Source organism: Papilio machaon, chromosome 10, assembly GCF_912999745.1.
Source record: "Papilio machaon chromosome 10, ilPapMach1.1, whole genome shotgun sequence".
NCBI lineage: Eukaryota > Metazoa > Arthropoda > Insecta > Lepidoptera > Papilionidae > Papilio > Papilio machaon.
In genome coordinates, this window is record NC_059995.1 from 7541484 (window position 1) to 7558353 (window position 16870).

At 34.2% G+C, this 16870-nt stretch overlaps 1 protein-coding gene across 1 annotated transcript; it reads left to right on the forward strand.

The window, feature by feature from the left end:
- Positions 1–15658: 15658 nt before the first annotated feature.
- On the forward strand, positions 15659–16813 carry LOC123721335. The gene is made up of 3 exons (XM_045679868.1): positions 15659–15770; positions 16029–16265; positions 16659–16813. Exons 1-3 carry the CDS (start codon positions 15686–15688, stop codon positions 16811–16813), a joined length of 477 nt encoding a protein of 158 aa, XP_045535824.1. The 5' UTR covers positions 15659–15685.
- The last annotated feature ends 57 nt before the right edge of the window (positions 16814–16870 follow it).

Below are 16870 nucleotides of genomic sequence, written 5' to 3' on the forward strand. Positions count from 1 at the left end.
TATGCCCAGATCGCGCCAAATGGAAGTCCGTGGTCTGGCAACCCAGAGGCCGACAGAGAATATTATATTCGTAGATTCATAAATATTCCCATAGTGAGAGCTGCTTCTACAGCTGACGCAGACGAAAGCATAAGCATGCCCGTGGCCTCGCCACCATGCGTAGGTGGAACAGAGAGAATTCTACATCACTACCTTGGCGCAGAGTGTGCATAAAGCATTCCCCTCTGAAAAAAAAGGTTCACAAATATTCAAAAGTTATTTGAAACCTTTTACATCAATTAAAAGAGCTATCCTCTTCTAATATATCAGGTATCTATACATCTGAATCGGATGGATTATGGATCGCAGTTGTTTTCTGAATCCACATCATAGTTATCCAATTTATGTATAAATAATTAAAAACGCATTACGCTTATAACTTAGACTTTGAAATCGAATAGAAATAAATACATGCAAATCATACTTTGATCGATCGTACGACTTACGCCTCGAAGGGCGCTTGTCCTTGCAAATTACGTGTTCAATACGTACGACCTTAATATCTTTGCAAATTTAGATCTTTGCTAAGCATTTCTACAGATGTTCGAATTGATGTCAAAAATATATCGAAAATTTTCATATTACTTATGCTTAATAATTCTATGTACTGTTACTGCAACATTCTGAGTTATAAAGTGATCTTCCTCAGTAAAGCGCCTATAGCCTAATTATTAAGGGTACGGATTTCAGATCTCATGGACGAAACTTTGAATCCCGTCATTCGACTACTGTCGTAAAACCATTCTAGCACAAGCCAAATTGTTAGTTGGAATGGTACAAGTATTTTTACTAAATTAAAAAAAATCTTCTGCTATATTAAAAAAATATAAAAGTGGGGGTATAGGATAGTTTATGGTCATGTAAATTAACAACGCGTGAAATAGATATGTCATACAATATTACCCTATGTCTAACAATAGATATATGAAACGAAATATAAACTCTATGGTTGAAGTAGTCCTATATTATATTTCCTTTGTATAAAGTTGTGTGTTAATCCAATAAGTCATTCTTATTCTTATTCTTATATTAAATATAACGTACATAAATAGCTATATTTATGTAGGTTTTTAAGATAAAATTATAGAAACATAAATCTTTTTTCTTTTTATTGAATTAATGAAAGTTGTATTTATATTTCTGTCACTAAACAAAACCTTATCGTATATTACTTAATTCATTTCTCTGTATGGAATTTTATTAGTCATTAAGCTAATTGTTCTGGACAATAAGAGTTGTATTAACATTGTATTACAATAAAGCTCTCGTATAATTCTGCAATTTATATTTCAAGATAAGTTTTCTTTACAGCGTTCCGAACACAATCAAACAATAATATTTTCGAGCCGGCTCCGAGCCGCCATCTTTTCCGCCAAATAAGGAGCATACGTCACAAAACAGTGTAATAAACGTCCAGAGATCGGCCGGTTGTAGCATGTAGGAGCACAGAATAGAATTGCATTCTTGAAATTATTACAATAACAACTTTACTACTACGGATTGGAATCGTGGAAACGATAGCGTAAGTTTTAATTTTATGCCTTTGATAGTTATTTTCTCACACACGGATATATTTTAATATGTTGTTAGGTTAGGTTAGAGAATTCAAGAACTAGGGTACAGCAATGCATTATTTGTTTACCCCGGAAAAAGGTATAAGCATAGGTGGGCACAGTTAATCAAAAAGTTAACTTCGTTAATCGTTAATTCGTTAAATAAAAATTTAACTTCGTTAATCGTTAAAGCGTTTAATTTAAGAAAATTTAACGCAAGTTAAAGTTAACAGTTAAAGTTAATTTTGGTTTATATTACGAATATAGGGCGCAAGCGGGAAATGGCCATACGAATAATCTCCGAATCATATGGAACTTAGGCTATTTTTTTACTGCGCTTACGAAATCTCGGGCGAGCGCTAATCCTATCTATAGTTTAGTTATATAATATATTCAAATAAAATTTTGACGATTGGGGTGATGTACTACTGCCTGTACGATATTAATGACATAGCATGCACTAGTTACACACACTTATATACTTCACTGACAATGATGGACAATTGACCTTTTCAGTCATTTTTTTATCGACCATCCAACTTCACGGAATTAGAGAACTAACTAAATTTAGACAACACAAGTTTTCTATTAAACAGTGAGACATACTCGTATTATGGTAATATTCAAAAGAATATCAATCTCAAATCTCAAACAAAATGCAGTAAGAAGGGACATAAAAGTAAGTATGTCTAATACATCTCAAATATAAAATGTCACCTATTTACTTCGGCCGACACCGACTGCGAAATAACAATAATTATACAATAAATGTTACAAGAAAGAAGAGAACTTTCTTTAGAGTTTTGAGGGTTTTCATGACATTATTTTGTTACTTTTCAGTGCATTTTGTTTGAGATTGTTTTTTATGTTATTGTAAAGGTCACTTGTGCCGACGACATTTCATATGTTAATTTTAGTATAACACAATTTAACATTATTTCACTAACATAATTATTTTATCTTTTTCCTCATTCTTTCTCGTTTTATCGTATACTTTTTTTTTGTAAACAAACAAATTATCTTCGCTATTGTCTTTGTGCAGCGCACGTGCATCCCCGACCATTAGAAGGGTTAGGGCCATAAATCCATCGAGTTCGTTATCGCATTCTGTGTGCGGGCTGTCCATTTGATCCTTTGTTCATATTTTTAAAATGCAAAATTATTTTTCGTTGACTATGAAGAAGCCCCAAAAAAACAAACGACGGTAATAAACACCTAAATCCCTTTTGTTTTTGAGGAATGTTTATTGCGTGCACATTTCGTCTTTCGTATTTTTAAATTTATTTTTCATTGTTTGTTTCTTATCTACGCAATGACAAAAAATCCTATTTGTACGCTTTTTCAAATGAACCATAAACGATTTTTTTTATATTTTTTGCTGTCTTTAAACTTCAATATTAAAATAAACATTTTCGTCGCCAACAAAGTTTAGTTGTAATTTAGTTACGACGTTGAAGAGTTATGCACACTTGATTATTTTGATTGCAATTCAACGCAGTGTTTATCTTTTTTACTAGATTTTTGCGTTTCACGTATAGGACAAAGTGTATAATTATTGTATTTAGAATAAAGTACTTTCGTACCTTATGTTGGTTTTATAACAAAATCATGTTCTAAAAAAAAGTGATGTTAAATAAATGAAAACCAGTTTTAATGTGAATAAAATGTAATATAGACTTTTCGAGATATTTGTGAAAATGTGAAATAATTAATAAACTTTGAAGGTGTCTAGCGCCTAAACTTCGCAATATTTGATAGAGGTAAGTTTGGTTAAATCGTCACTATTTTCTAACAAGGATTCTGCGGTACTCTTTTGATCACGTCTTTCCCGGCCGCTCGGTGTATTGTATAACCTGCATAACACTCGCACTCGCTCGTTCTCGTTCTCTCTCGTTCTCGGTCACCATTCGACTCGCCGACGGTCCCCAAACATAGCCGAACTTACGAATGTAGCCTGATGCATAATTTAAATAAAATGACAACACGTCAATAAGTGTCTATTGTAACAATTAACGGACTAAATTAACGGAAGTGAAATTTAACGGAAGTTAACAAGAGCGTTAACACTTTTTGAATTTAACTTAAAAGTTAATCCGTTAAGGAAAATGTTAACTTCGTTAATTAACGATTAACGGATTAACGAGTTAATGCCCAGCTCTGGGTATAAGTAACGGTTATTTCGCTTCTAAAAATGATATAAATATTTCTCGTGAACTTCCAAAGCGAAGTTGTGTTTCCTCATCAAAATACCATGCGTCCATTGTTAGAATATTGCTCACACGTAATTGGCTATTTCGCGCTACCGTTTAAGGCAATCTCAATTGAGTATTCATAGGCTAAAAACAGCTAATTGACAAGAGCATCGGCCGATGTGACATTGGCGCGGCGTTTAGCTTCCTTTAGGCGGGTTTCCTTGGTGAGAAGTTTGCAGATGAACGCGAACCGACACTCACGAATTGATACTGCTTTTCTTTTCTATGGCGGAGAATTAGGAGTCCTTTCGGTCTTGTCGCGAATCGTTATCAAGTAGTCGTTAAATCAATACGCGTTGCGTGGCTGCTCGTGGTTAACTGCGTTCCGCGTCCGTCCACAAAATCAGGCACCGTGAAATCCCGCCTTTAGGCGTTGTTCGCGCGGCAGCCCGGTATGGACGCACCGCCACATTGTCCAACATTAATGAAGCATGAATTGCTCGACGTACACGTCCTTTGTAAATTATAATGTCACCATCCTATAAGGTCATTCGCTAGAGATTCACTAAATAATTTATAGATTCTTTGTGACAGGATCAAGCTTATTAAGTCGTGCTATGTGTTCGTATCCATTCTAAACTTTTACATAACGATAACTTTAAAAAACGTGAACAAGATGTTAATTTATAGAACTGAATTATTAAAAAATTGAATAGTTCGTAAATTATGTTATTAAAAGTTAAAAAAGACTGAAAAATAATGTAAAGACAGCTTAATGGAGCAAAGTGATCTTTCATTACAATTTGCAATGGGTGAGGCGCGCGGCGTGCGGCGTGCACTGCGCGTTGCAAATTGATATGACTTTTAAAGTGCACTTAGCGCTGTTGACAACCTACTCAAACACAATGTAAAAATGTGGATTAAAGCTAATTAATGCTAGTTTCACACGAAGGTGCAGTGAGGCAGTGTAGTAAGATAGTGTAGTATTCCTATTGACCGAACCAAATTACTGTTCTGTCTAGTCGTGCATTCCAAGAATACCAGTACTCCACTGTCCTACTCAAGATAAGTTGTAACACCCCTATTGTGAAACTAGCATTACCCAGGAATACATTATAACAGAAAATGTAAGCTTAACACCTTTAACAGCACCTTCTTTACAACATTGTTTAATTTTGTTCATTTATATTATTAGGTACTTAGTGTAGTAAGGTAAGAAAAAACTGAATATCGAATTCGAATAAAAATATAATAGAGTCTGTGCGGAAAGAGAATAGACGTGGCGAAAAACGGAACTAACATTAAGATTTTAGTAGATTTTAGAAGTATACTACACTGTGCAAATAAAACCCAATTTGACGAAAAAAGTTCTACTTTAAAGTCGTCATGCCACAATCTGGAATTGACATCAGTAAGTTTGACAGATGTGTACAGATAAAGAAAACTTAAGCTACAATTTGTATGCCGGGGTAAGGAAACGTAATGAACGTTCGGAGGAACCTCTCATCTACAAAATGAATACTGGAACAGGGAACCCATGGAGATTTCATTATTATTATATAAAATACTAACTTCTACCCGCGACTTCGTCCGCGTGGAATAAAAAAATGCACACAGGATAAAAAAGTTTCTCTGTCCGTCTCCTAGTTCTAACCTAACCTATCCTCCCCATCAATTTTCAGGTAAATCAGTTCGACCGATCTTGAGTTATAAATAGTGTACCTAACTAACACGACTTTCTTTTATATATATAGATGAATTATCCTTTTACTGTGAAATAACGAATTTATTATTAGAATAGAACAGAATATGAGAGAAGTAGTTGTTTCTTTAATTAAATATAAATTGACTGATTTAAATCCATCGCCAAAGGTTACATATGACCCAATTATATTATATGCCAATTAGAAAAATTTCTGAACTACCAAACTAAACTTTCACTACCAAAACTACTTTTATTGAGTCTTTTAAGTGCCTCCGTCTTACGAAATTGTTTTCAATAATGTTATAATAAAGTTAATGAGGAACAATTGATATACAGCGGGTCTATACAGTTTATGTGCCGCGATGTCATCTTTGTGAAGGCTTTCCATTACCCACCTATCGGCACTTCGTTAACCCAACACATTCTATCTGCAACTCGTTTGAACATTAAGGACCATTATTCCATAATCCAAACTGAACTCCTCAGACATATCCATTCGAATGTTACTGCACCGTACAAAGGAATCTCAACTTAATAGTTGCTAGAATCCTTCAGTTGTTTAACATGTCCAAAAGCCATTATTATTTGATTTCGTATGAATCACTGCTTTAAGATCAGTGTAACACGTCCTTAATATATCGGTGTTAAGTGAGTCTGAACCTTATTGTTTAATAATAGATTTCTTCTGAAATTTTCTAGTAGCATCTTCAGTATTGTTTAAACGTGCCACCCGCAAGCGGATGGTGGTTGATAAAGAGAGACAATAATAGGTTGTTTAGTAAGAAACTATGCAAGTAAAATATTATTTTACTTGTATAGTTTCTTAATAACGAATATAACACGAAAGCCAAATTTTACTCTAGTACTCCGAGTTAATCAATAAGACCCTAAGTGCTGATTTAGTATTAAAAATCTACAATAATGGACTGCTTACATCTTACTAATATTATACGAGTAAATGCGAATGTTTAGATGGATGGATGTTTGTTTGGTATCTCCAGAACAGCTCAACGGATCTTAGAGAAATTTGGCAGGGTTGTAGAACATATTTTGGAAGAACACATAGGCTATTTAAAAAGTTATGTCTTAACACCGCGCGGACAGAGCCGCGAGCGACAGTAATTTTTATAGACTTGAAAATTAGCTTTTTAAATTCAACAGCACAGTTACATAAGTTATAGGCGACAAATCACATTATAACCCTTAGAAGACAAGCAAAAAGAAAAAATAAGCGTTAAGTATAAACACCGTGCAATTTGTTCGCAAACTGCAATAAACGTTCGTAATACATTTAAAATATGGTTATGAAATTGTTTGGATTTTATTACTTGCTTTCAGAGCGACAGCGGCTGTTAAATATCAATTTGTTATTTGTTGGGGCCAAGTTCTCTCAATGTTCACTTGCCGCTCATTTTATTGCAGAAACGGCTTTACCTTATCTGTACCGGTAACCATATGTATAATTTATTAACAAAAATATTCAGTAGGTTTATGTTAGGAAACCAAACCAGATATTACCAATATTACAAATGCGAATGTTTAGATAGATGGATGGATGGACATATGTTTGTTTGAAGGTATCTCCGGAACGGCTTAACGGATGTTGATGAAATTTGGCACAGATGTAAAACATAGTCTGGAAGAACACATAGGCTTTATTAAGATTTTTTTAATGTCGCGCGGAGGGAGTCGTCTATACATTTAATAGTATTGATATAGAAATAACACTGTTATTAAAACTTAATATCATTCTTTTATTTTGTCGATTTTTGTATACGTTTTACCATCAGTTTCTGAGACCAAAATATTTGTTTAAAACATATGGTCATCCCTCTCATTATTTTTGGTAAAACAGAGATAACTCTACGTTCGAAATGGGGATTTTGGTCTCAGAAACCCACTATTATGTCAATTTGAATGATTAGCATGCTCATTAATTCGCTATAAACACTATAAATAAAGCCTACATAGTAAAAAAATCTAACCTTTAAAAATTATATTACAAAATATGTTAGAGAGTGTTTCAAGTTGGGTCGATCAACCTACAGATTGATTCTGTACGTTCAGAAACACCCGTCTTAGACGGGTAGCAAACTATTACAGCACAGTTTGTGCTTATACTATGTGGGAAAAGCCTTTAGGTTATAAAATAATAACCGTAACATAAATAATAGTAGCATTTGAAAATAGTAAGCTGTTATTAGCGTGTTATCAACGCACGCCCTTTACCCCGAGTTCCAGAACAGGCTCGAGTCTAAGTAAGACATTAAATGAACCGAATAAGACATTAAAATGCAGTAAAATAAAAGTTTAATTTAATATTTAAACACATTTATTTTTATAAAATTACTTTAAGTGTTGATATGTTTGTATTAGTGCTGTCTGAAAAACCAAAAAATTAAAAAGAAGATGTAGTGAAATTACTCTTAAGGATGAAAATGGCTGTAGAAAATGACATAAACCGGAGAAAGTAGCCCATAAAATACATTAAAATCATTAAATCAAGGTACAAAATAACGTGAAAGCATCATCATTTCATCAACTGTAATTTTGTTTTTAAATGTCTAACAAAGGGCTTAATCATAAAAAAGAAAGACAATGTTTCAATTATACTTTAGCTTAAACATATGTCAACCCTTTTATCCCACGCTGATATGAGACATTACCACAAATCATGAATTTTGAAATATAATGCGTAGGTTTCAAAATCCGATATACTCGTAGATAAACAACATAGTAAGCAGTGTTAGCGGTATATATTTTAGGGTAAAAAAACTAAAACTTTTTTATATATACCTTGACCTCCATAATATCAATCATCAGCAGTCATAGGATTAAAACACGTGTTTAAAGTATCTAACCGTATTTTTTGGGGTAATACAGAAAATGTTTACCTCAAATCTAAAACAATAATCTGCGCAAGTAAAGGTCAAAGTTCTCCATTGTTATAACAATAAGGCAGTGTACCTAAGATAGAGATATCAGTACCGTCGCTACCGAAGCATTACAGTATAACGTAATCTAGAACATGGGGAGTGTCGACCAGTCTTCTAATGGTGTTTTTACAATTTACCCGACACTTTAAACTGTGTTTTATTACTCTCTTATTATACTAAGGTTATAAAGATAAAGTTAAATGTAATACTTAGACAAACCTTGTTTGCTTTGTTATGACTTGAATAGTAGTTACGGATAGTGTTTTTTACTATAAGATAGTGGTCGTAGAAGTATCTTTATTGATGCATATCTCTATGATTTGATATTCGGAACTGTTTTATTTGAAAATAAAGATAGGTGTAAATATTTCTTCATGTTAAGCAGTAAATTTACCTTATTTTGATCGACTTTTACTTTTTCTCGAAGTTTTTTTTTCATAAATAAATAAATCTGTACATACAAGACTATAGATATAATAACAGTATAGTATGTATATAGTAGAGTCACTAATATTATGTTAAACAAACAGATGTGCGATCGTCCGCAGCAGCGGGCAGATGCGATTGCATTTTCCATTGTCCACTACTAAGAGTATGTCGAAATATATGAAAACACTTTTTAAAGTTAATTTATTGAATTAAATTAAATACCTAACTGATAATATTTTCACTAATATTATTATTTCTTGAAGATTCGTGTAGATTCTTGTTAATTTAGCTTTTTGTTTTTGAAGAGTTTATATTAGTAGACAGAGTTCGTCTATACAATAATGTCTACCGTAGGTTGACTATCTACTTGTACAAAAGTTCTGTCAAATATCTAAAAATATCTTAATAATAAGTGGGCACTCCCAAAATACTTTCGAAAACCGATGGTAGCGACTGTATCGATATCGAGCCACGAGTCTTTAATCAGATAAAGTCTGTTTACATTTAGCCCCCGGGCAACTGTAATATAGCGACGTTGTCTGAAACCGCTCTGACCCGGATGATACCGGAGCGCCCTCTGGTAGAGCGATCCGAGCGATGCATCGAATTGAGAGATTCTTATATTATTCATACGAGCCACGCCAACTGACAGTTGCCAGCGGTGGCAGAGACTACTATATACCAATAAAGTTATCTGACCTGGTCGCCGTATGTCCAACTTAATATGACAGCTCTCTAGTGCCTCCCTGTCAATGTCAGAAAATTGTCACCCTGTTAGAAAATTGTCTCAAGAGACCTGTCGTAGTGTAGTTGCCTGGCCATAATAACTTGTTTTGTGTGTCATTTTCTATGCCTCAGTAGGTTTTATATATTTTATGACAGAACTAACCACGATAACATCACCACTCGAACCGGGCCAGATAAGTTTGTAGCACTACAACGTCATAGATTGCGATCATTAAAACCATAGAGAAGGCAAGGGGAAATCCTGTGGTTTTTTGTATTTTTACTAAAAAGTTATTTTTATGACATCAGAGTATATTCACAAAAAAACAGTTTATGTTTTTTTTATCATAATGTGGCAAACGTGCAAGCGGCCACCTAAATTTGCTGAAATAACGAAGCGAACGCAGCCCTAGACTAGAATAGATATCCGCAATTGGAGATGCCTTGCCGACCTTTAACCAACGGAGGAAGAGACACAGAAACATAATATTTCCCCTTCCTAAGCGTCTATTCCTGCGACAAATCCACTTTTTCTTATAGGAAAAGGGTGGAAAGGGGACTAAAATCAGGCTTCCGGCACGCGCACTTATTAGGCGAAGCGGGGAATCGCTTTCACTTCACGCCTATCTTCTGTGTGGTTAAGGTATTTAAACGGGCGAGAAAGCCAATTCGTGCAACAAATGTTGTAGTTACTGGCATCTACCACTGTTCAAATTTTAAATTATATACCTGGAAAATCATCTATCCGTCCTTTTTGTCTTTGAAACTTTGAATATCCTTAATTCATTAGTAGATACCACGTATTGGAACAAACAGTATGCCTACATTATACAGATAGGAGGGGATAAGACTAATTAATTGTATTTGCTTTGCCATTCTAAACGTTATTTATTGGCCATAAAGCCATAAACGTAACACAAAGCTTTGGCGCGGACCGATTACTAAGTAAACAAAGCTTTTATAACTTGTAGTATGACAATGCTTTTAAGTATTTTTCGAGGACATGTTATTGCATATTAGTTAAAAATTAGGCAAAATACAAACGTAAAATGTTTGCTGACATTTTATTTAAAATGAATAAAGATAGTGCTCAACATTTAAGCATAAAAATAGCTTATGAACCTTTAAGTCAAAGAACATATTTTTCAATCTTAAACTAGATGGCGTTAAATTCGACTTACATCGTGCTAGCGAAATGTAGGTTTGTAAATGTTAAATTATTTTCATGTAGTTATAGGATTTCTATGAAAAGAAAATATGAGCTAACCCTATTTAGATCTATGCAACTGTTTCCAATCGATAGAGAGAAGGAAGCACGAATACAGCTGGTCTAATGTTCTTTTATCACCACGAATATCTCGATTGGTCTACCGGAATACGCTCGCTGCATAATCATGAATAAATCTCAAATATTTATAATTTTAAATTTATATAACATATTTATTGTGACTGTAATTAATATAATAGCAACCATATAGTTGCGATACGGTCAGCCAGCTCTTAGAATTCGTTTTTTTTTACGAGATAGACAAACTTAATGTCCACGATATTGGTGATAGGAACCGATATTGATCATTGAAATGTTTAATAATCAATTATTCTTTAGTTAAAAGAAAAATAATCTAAGAAACTTAGTAGTCATCTGTTTAGTAATTTTGGTTGGCCATTGCAATTACTGATATAATTCAGTACCATCTCTGTGACTAGCAACCGTTGAAGATGATGTCACGATCGTGGTATGCAATCAGAAAGTTTTTACTATAGTTCTTTTAACCATTCCGATTGTCCGTTCGGATACTCGTAGCAACAATGGAACCCGTTATTGTAATCGCGACGAAATCTTTTTTTTATTCAATTAATGACACTGGCCATACGAATAGCTTATTCGGTATTCTCGGTGTACCTTATCAATAAAATTGATGACATATTAAAGGATGATAATTAACTTGATTTAGTTTTTTTATCAGGGACAAACGACCAGCATGAACACCGGGGTGAACACCGCAACACACGTGGACAACCACAACACTAAAGAAGCTGAAGATGCGTTGTCGGCCTTTGAGAAAAAGGTAAGCTCGCTTCTTCAAGGAAAAGAAAAAGTCATACTTGGTTTGAATATTATTTTACTATTACAAATATAAATACCCCATGACCGTATACAAAAAAAAAACTTAATGCTCCATTCGAACAACCTCCATGCTTGTAATGTTGTGAAATGTGAATGTTTCTATATTAATATTAGCTAAAATTCACTTAGCATTTGCCCGTGGAAAACTTTATTCTCTAGTCAATCAGAAAAATATTTTATACCCAAATATCCAAGTATCTTCAATATACACATTTACAGTTGTGGCCTTTACAGCGATTGGTGCAAACAATGTTGGGGGTCTATATCTATTAGTACACATTACACAGTACACTGTAATACACCGTACAATGGCGATGATAACCGTCTCACCCCATTACACTGCGGACCGCGTTGCACGTGACTGTACACGGGAAAGGTATTTAATATAACTTACGTAATTACATTCAAGATCCTTTTAGTTATTCTTGATAGATACATAGAAGCATTCGTTGAAATTAACTGTTGGTTTCCACTGTTGTTCTTTCTGTACATAAAAGATAACAACAAGATATTGTTTGAACGAAAAATAATATTATCTTATTGTAATATTTTATTTTCAGAAAGAATGTAAAAGATGACATTCTCGTAAGAATTTTTCAACAGTGGAAACCTGTGTTATCTTTAAAATCTCATGTTTATTTTCAAGTAGATGCAAAAATAATAAAAATTTCTTTATTTGAAGGAAAATAAAAGAAAAATAATGGCGACAGAAGTTTTCTACATTTCAAAATCTTTTAAATGATAATTACCATTATTTTTACACACTTCCACATTATTAAAAGGTTTGAATGATATGTTTAGGGCATCGTTATTACTCTACTTACAGAGTCGTAAACAAATCATATGTTTATTAAAATCGCATTAAGACGCGACCTCCGAACAGATACCAATAGTAGCAATCTTAAACTTACACACAACATACAGGATTAACACCTTAATGTCTTTCACATAAGAGCTATAATCGCTTACATGTCTATTTATTAATAGATCTTGCAATGTTAAGTTTTAACATAAGGTAACAAGTTTAATAGATATCCGAGCTATAAATCTACGTGCAACAGCAACAGTACGTCTGGTTGTCCATCCATCAAACCCTGAAAGACACCCACTGCGATTACGGGTCGTTTCGAATAATCTTAAGCTATGTATTGAATAAAATATAGCTTTGTACCGTATATTACTTTAATATTTAGTTACATCAATAACTTAGCTCCCTATGTGTGGTCCTTCCAATTTCGAAACACTGAATCATCTCGAACGTTATTTGCCTTATTTTATATTGCATGGTAAACGAGCAAGCGTCCACATGAATTCGCAATTGCAGATGCGTTGGCTACCCCCAATCGATGAAGGATTTAACGTTCCTATGCATCTCCTCCTCCATCAAATCCACCTTCCCTTCCCATCTATTCCTTATAAGAAATGAGTGGGAAAGGAAACAGGACTAAAATTAGGCCTCCGGCACCACACTCGTCACACGAAACGCGGAATTACTTCCACTTCACGCCTGTCTTCTGTGTGGTCGTGGTATTTCACTGAGCGAGCAATTCGTGCAACGGATGTTGTTGTTGCTGGCGTCTACCACTGTTAATTGGCATTTAATGATATTTCACAGACTACTGTGTAATTATATACAATACAATCACTTGACTTTTGTATAATTATAAGGGTGTTGAAAATTTCCTTAACCGCTCCGAGAAAATATTTCGGTCGAGGTCACTACGGCGGGTGCGGTAAAGAAAAGAGGAACGCGTTTTTATATTTTTGCGGTCCTTAAATAGCTTTTTGTTTCCTTCATATTACTCAAGTAAGATCGTTTTCTCTTTTACGATTGTACTCGTTAAACAGAAAATACCTATTACTTCATTGATTAAGATATTCTGAAATAACATAGACGGGTTATAATATATTTAAAATAATATGAATTAATTCCTATTTATTGAAAATATTCTGTCTGCATGCCAATAAATCAATATTATCCTATGAAATCTGACAACAATACCGTCGTGGTCCGCACCGACAAAATGCCACAATGCACTCGAATGGCTGGTCGTAATTGGCGCCGCAATATCTTTGCGATTTCCAGCAACCAGATAAGCCGATGATGTATTATTTCATCGGACAATTAGTGCGTGAGATGACGTGTGCAATTTGTACAAATGTCTATTTTGTAACACTCTTATTGCATGTATTATAAGTACCGACCTTCCTCTACTTTTTATACCGACTCCAAAAAGGGATCTAAATACGTTTGTGTTTTATTTTTACTATCCTTGTTTAACAGAATTGTTTGGAAACATAAACATTTGGTGGTCGTTACGACAAACATACCAATGTTGTCATTGCTCATTTGTAACACTAAGATAATAATCTTTTATTTACGAATCATGACACATCTATCTTATTAATATTATAAATACGAAATATAAGATGAATGGATGGATATTTGTTAGAAGGTATTTCCGGAACTGCTCAAGGGATCTCGATGAAATTTGGCATATATGTAGAACATAGTCTGGAAGAACACATAGGCTACTTATTAAGTTTTTTTTAATTCCCCGCGGACGGAATCGTGGGAGCCAGCTAGTAATATTATAAATAACTAGCTGTCGCCCGCGACTCCGTCCGCGCGCAGTTAAAAAAAACTTAATAGGAGTATGAAAAATAGATATTTGCCGATTCTCAGACCTACTGAATATGCTCACAAAATTTCATGAGAATCGGTCAAGCCGTTTCGGAGGAGTAAGGGAACAAACATTGTGACACGAGAATTTTATATATAAGATAATAGAGATAACCGTTTGTGTCAATGCAAAGGAATATGTTTTATACTATCAGAAGTATTTTATATATTTAGTTAAATTTATTATATTTAGTTAAAATTATTGAGCAGTACACTATCGGCTTATTAGTAAACTGGCTGTAAGTGGAAGATCAATTGCGTAGATTGTATACCCAGCCTACTACAGGGAGGGAAACAGTATGGTATTTGTCGACTAGTATTGTACTAGTGAAGAACTAAGCAGTTGTAGAACTGCCAATATTAAAATATATACAATCCATACGACATTAAATTGAATTAAAAACGAGGGGCATAATTTTTTTAGGTTTGTTACAAGTTATCTTTTCGGGAAAGGAGTTTTTTACCACAGACGAAAAATGTCCGATGTTTTAATTATGTTTTTATTTAATAACATTTCGATATTAAATTAATTCATAGTCAACATCAGTTTTCAAATTACAATTATTAATACACCTACACAAAAAGAAGATAAAACTTTTTTAATTGTACAAATAATCATATCAACATCTCTAAAACATTGTTACGTCTACAGCAAAATCCCTGTCGCCATAAAAGGTGTAGCGGCTGATTATTGTTGAAGCGTGAAATGTGAATACAATGCTTATCTAATCACAAGCCGGCGGGTAATTAAATAATCCAAGAGCTGCGCAGATGTCAACTGACTCACGCAACAAACGACCTCTGTACACGGACTGCTCTTCAAGTAGTGTAGAGCAGTCGAAATTTTACCAGCAGCAAACTACGGTCTGTCTACCGCGAACGTCAATTGCTTGAAGTCCGTGTATGTTAATCTTAAAGCTTGAAACAGGACCTCTGCATGATGTTATTTTGTTTTAAATTATAATGCACGTGAACGATATGAATTACAAGAGAACCATTATTGGTCGTATAACTTTTGCAAGATTGGTTAGGTAGTTGAAATAAAAAAGGGTTTAGCAACTGATGGAGACGGTTCCTTCAGGAGTTAATTAGGAGGCAGTGACCGTAGTCTAATTCTTTATTTAAAGTTTGGTTTACAAAAACTATATTATGTTTTTTTTCCAGTTGCAAGTCCCACAAGAATTAGTTAACGACCAATTAGTTTAAAATTAATTGGACTATAAAATTCAAAAACTTGCTACTTGTAAATACTAGCCATATTTTTTACTTACTTATAGTTATAGCACATGTTAAGATGAAATCTTTTGTATTGTTATATGTTTTGTCGGAATTAGCAAACTATGTGGGACTGACTGATGGATATTTGGTTGGCGCTGGACGTAAGTTTTTTGGAAAATCTAGAATCATTACAACTTAATTTTAGTACTTTAATTTTTTCTAAGTCTTCAGTTACTAGAAGGTTACAGTCTAACCGTGGGCTTCTAAGACCAAAATCTGTGTTTAAAACATATTCTTATATCTGTTTTGTCAGAGGTTTTGGTGTCAGAAGTCGACGGTAAGCCGTTAATTGACTCTTAGTTTGCTTTACCTTCATTTTTCATTCTTCGTATCTCTTTACAATTTTTTATATATCTTAGTCAATGTCCGTTTCGCTCAACTCCTGTACACCGACACCAAGTATCAAGTATTAAGAGAAGAGATGATTAAGATCAACACACGTAACCTGGTGTACCACTGCAGAGCGGACAAGAGTGACTGTGACATGGCGCTTGCTAAAATGCGGTACAAAGCCAGCAAACATTTCTATGCGCTTTCTAAAGCTGTGGTCGACTACGTGAAGAATAAACGACAAGCCCGCCCTACTGGATATGTTGGTAAGTGTGAACCAAGGTTACAGATTTATTCCTTACTAGCTTTTACCCGCGACTCCGTCCGCGCGGAATAAAAAATAGAAAACGGGGTAAAAATTATCCTGTCCGTTTCCTGGTTCTAAGCTACCTGCTCACAAATTTTCAGTCAAATCGATTCAGCCGTTCTTGAGTTATAAATAGTGTAACTAACACGACTTTCTTTTATATATATATATAGATTTATAACGAAAAGTACATAATACTGTAGACCTTAGTATTTAATTTTGATTGATTTCTTTATAAAGAAAAGAAACGGTGCTAAAACTCATTACCTGGTTAGTGATAATATTGGCATCCTTATTCCTTTTGGAAAAATAGAGATAACAATAATGAGCGATTGAAATTCACGGTTACCAGGCACCGCGACATTTTGCCAGGACAACATCTGCGTACCGGATACCGATCCGCCGATCGTGTACGGTGGCTGCTACACGCTGGTGTCATGCGGTGGCAACCAGACATGGCATTTGGATCCCGTCGTCTACAAAAAGAAGAAGAGCAGATTCTTTTAATATTACATTTGTATAACATGCCAAATCCTGAGTTTTTTATTCAACCTATCAAGAAAT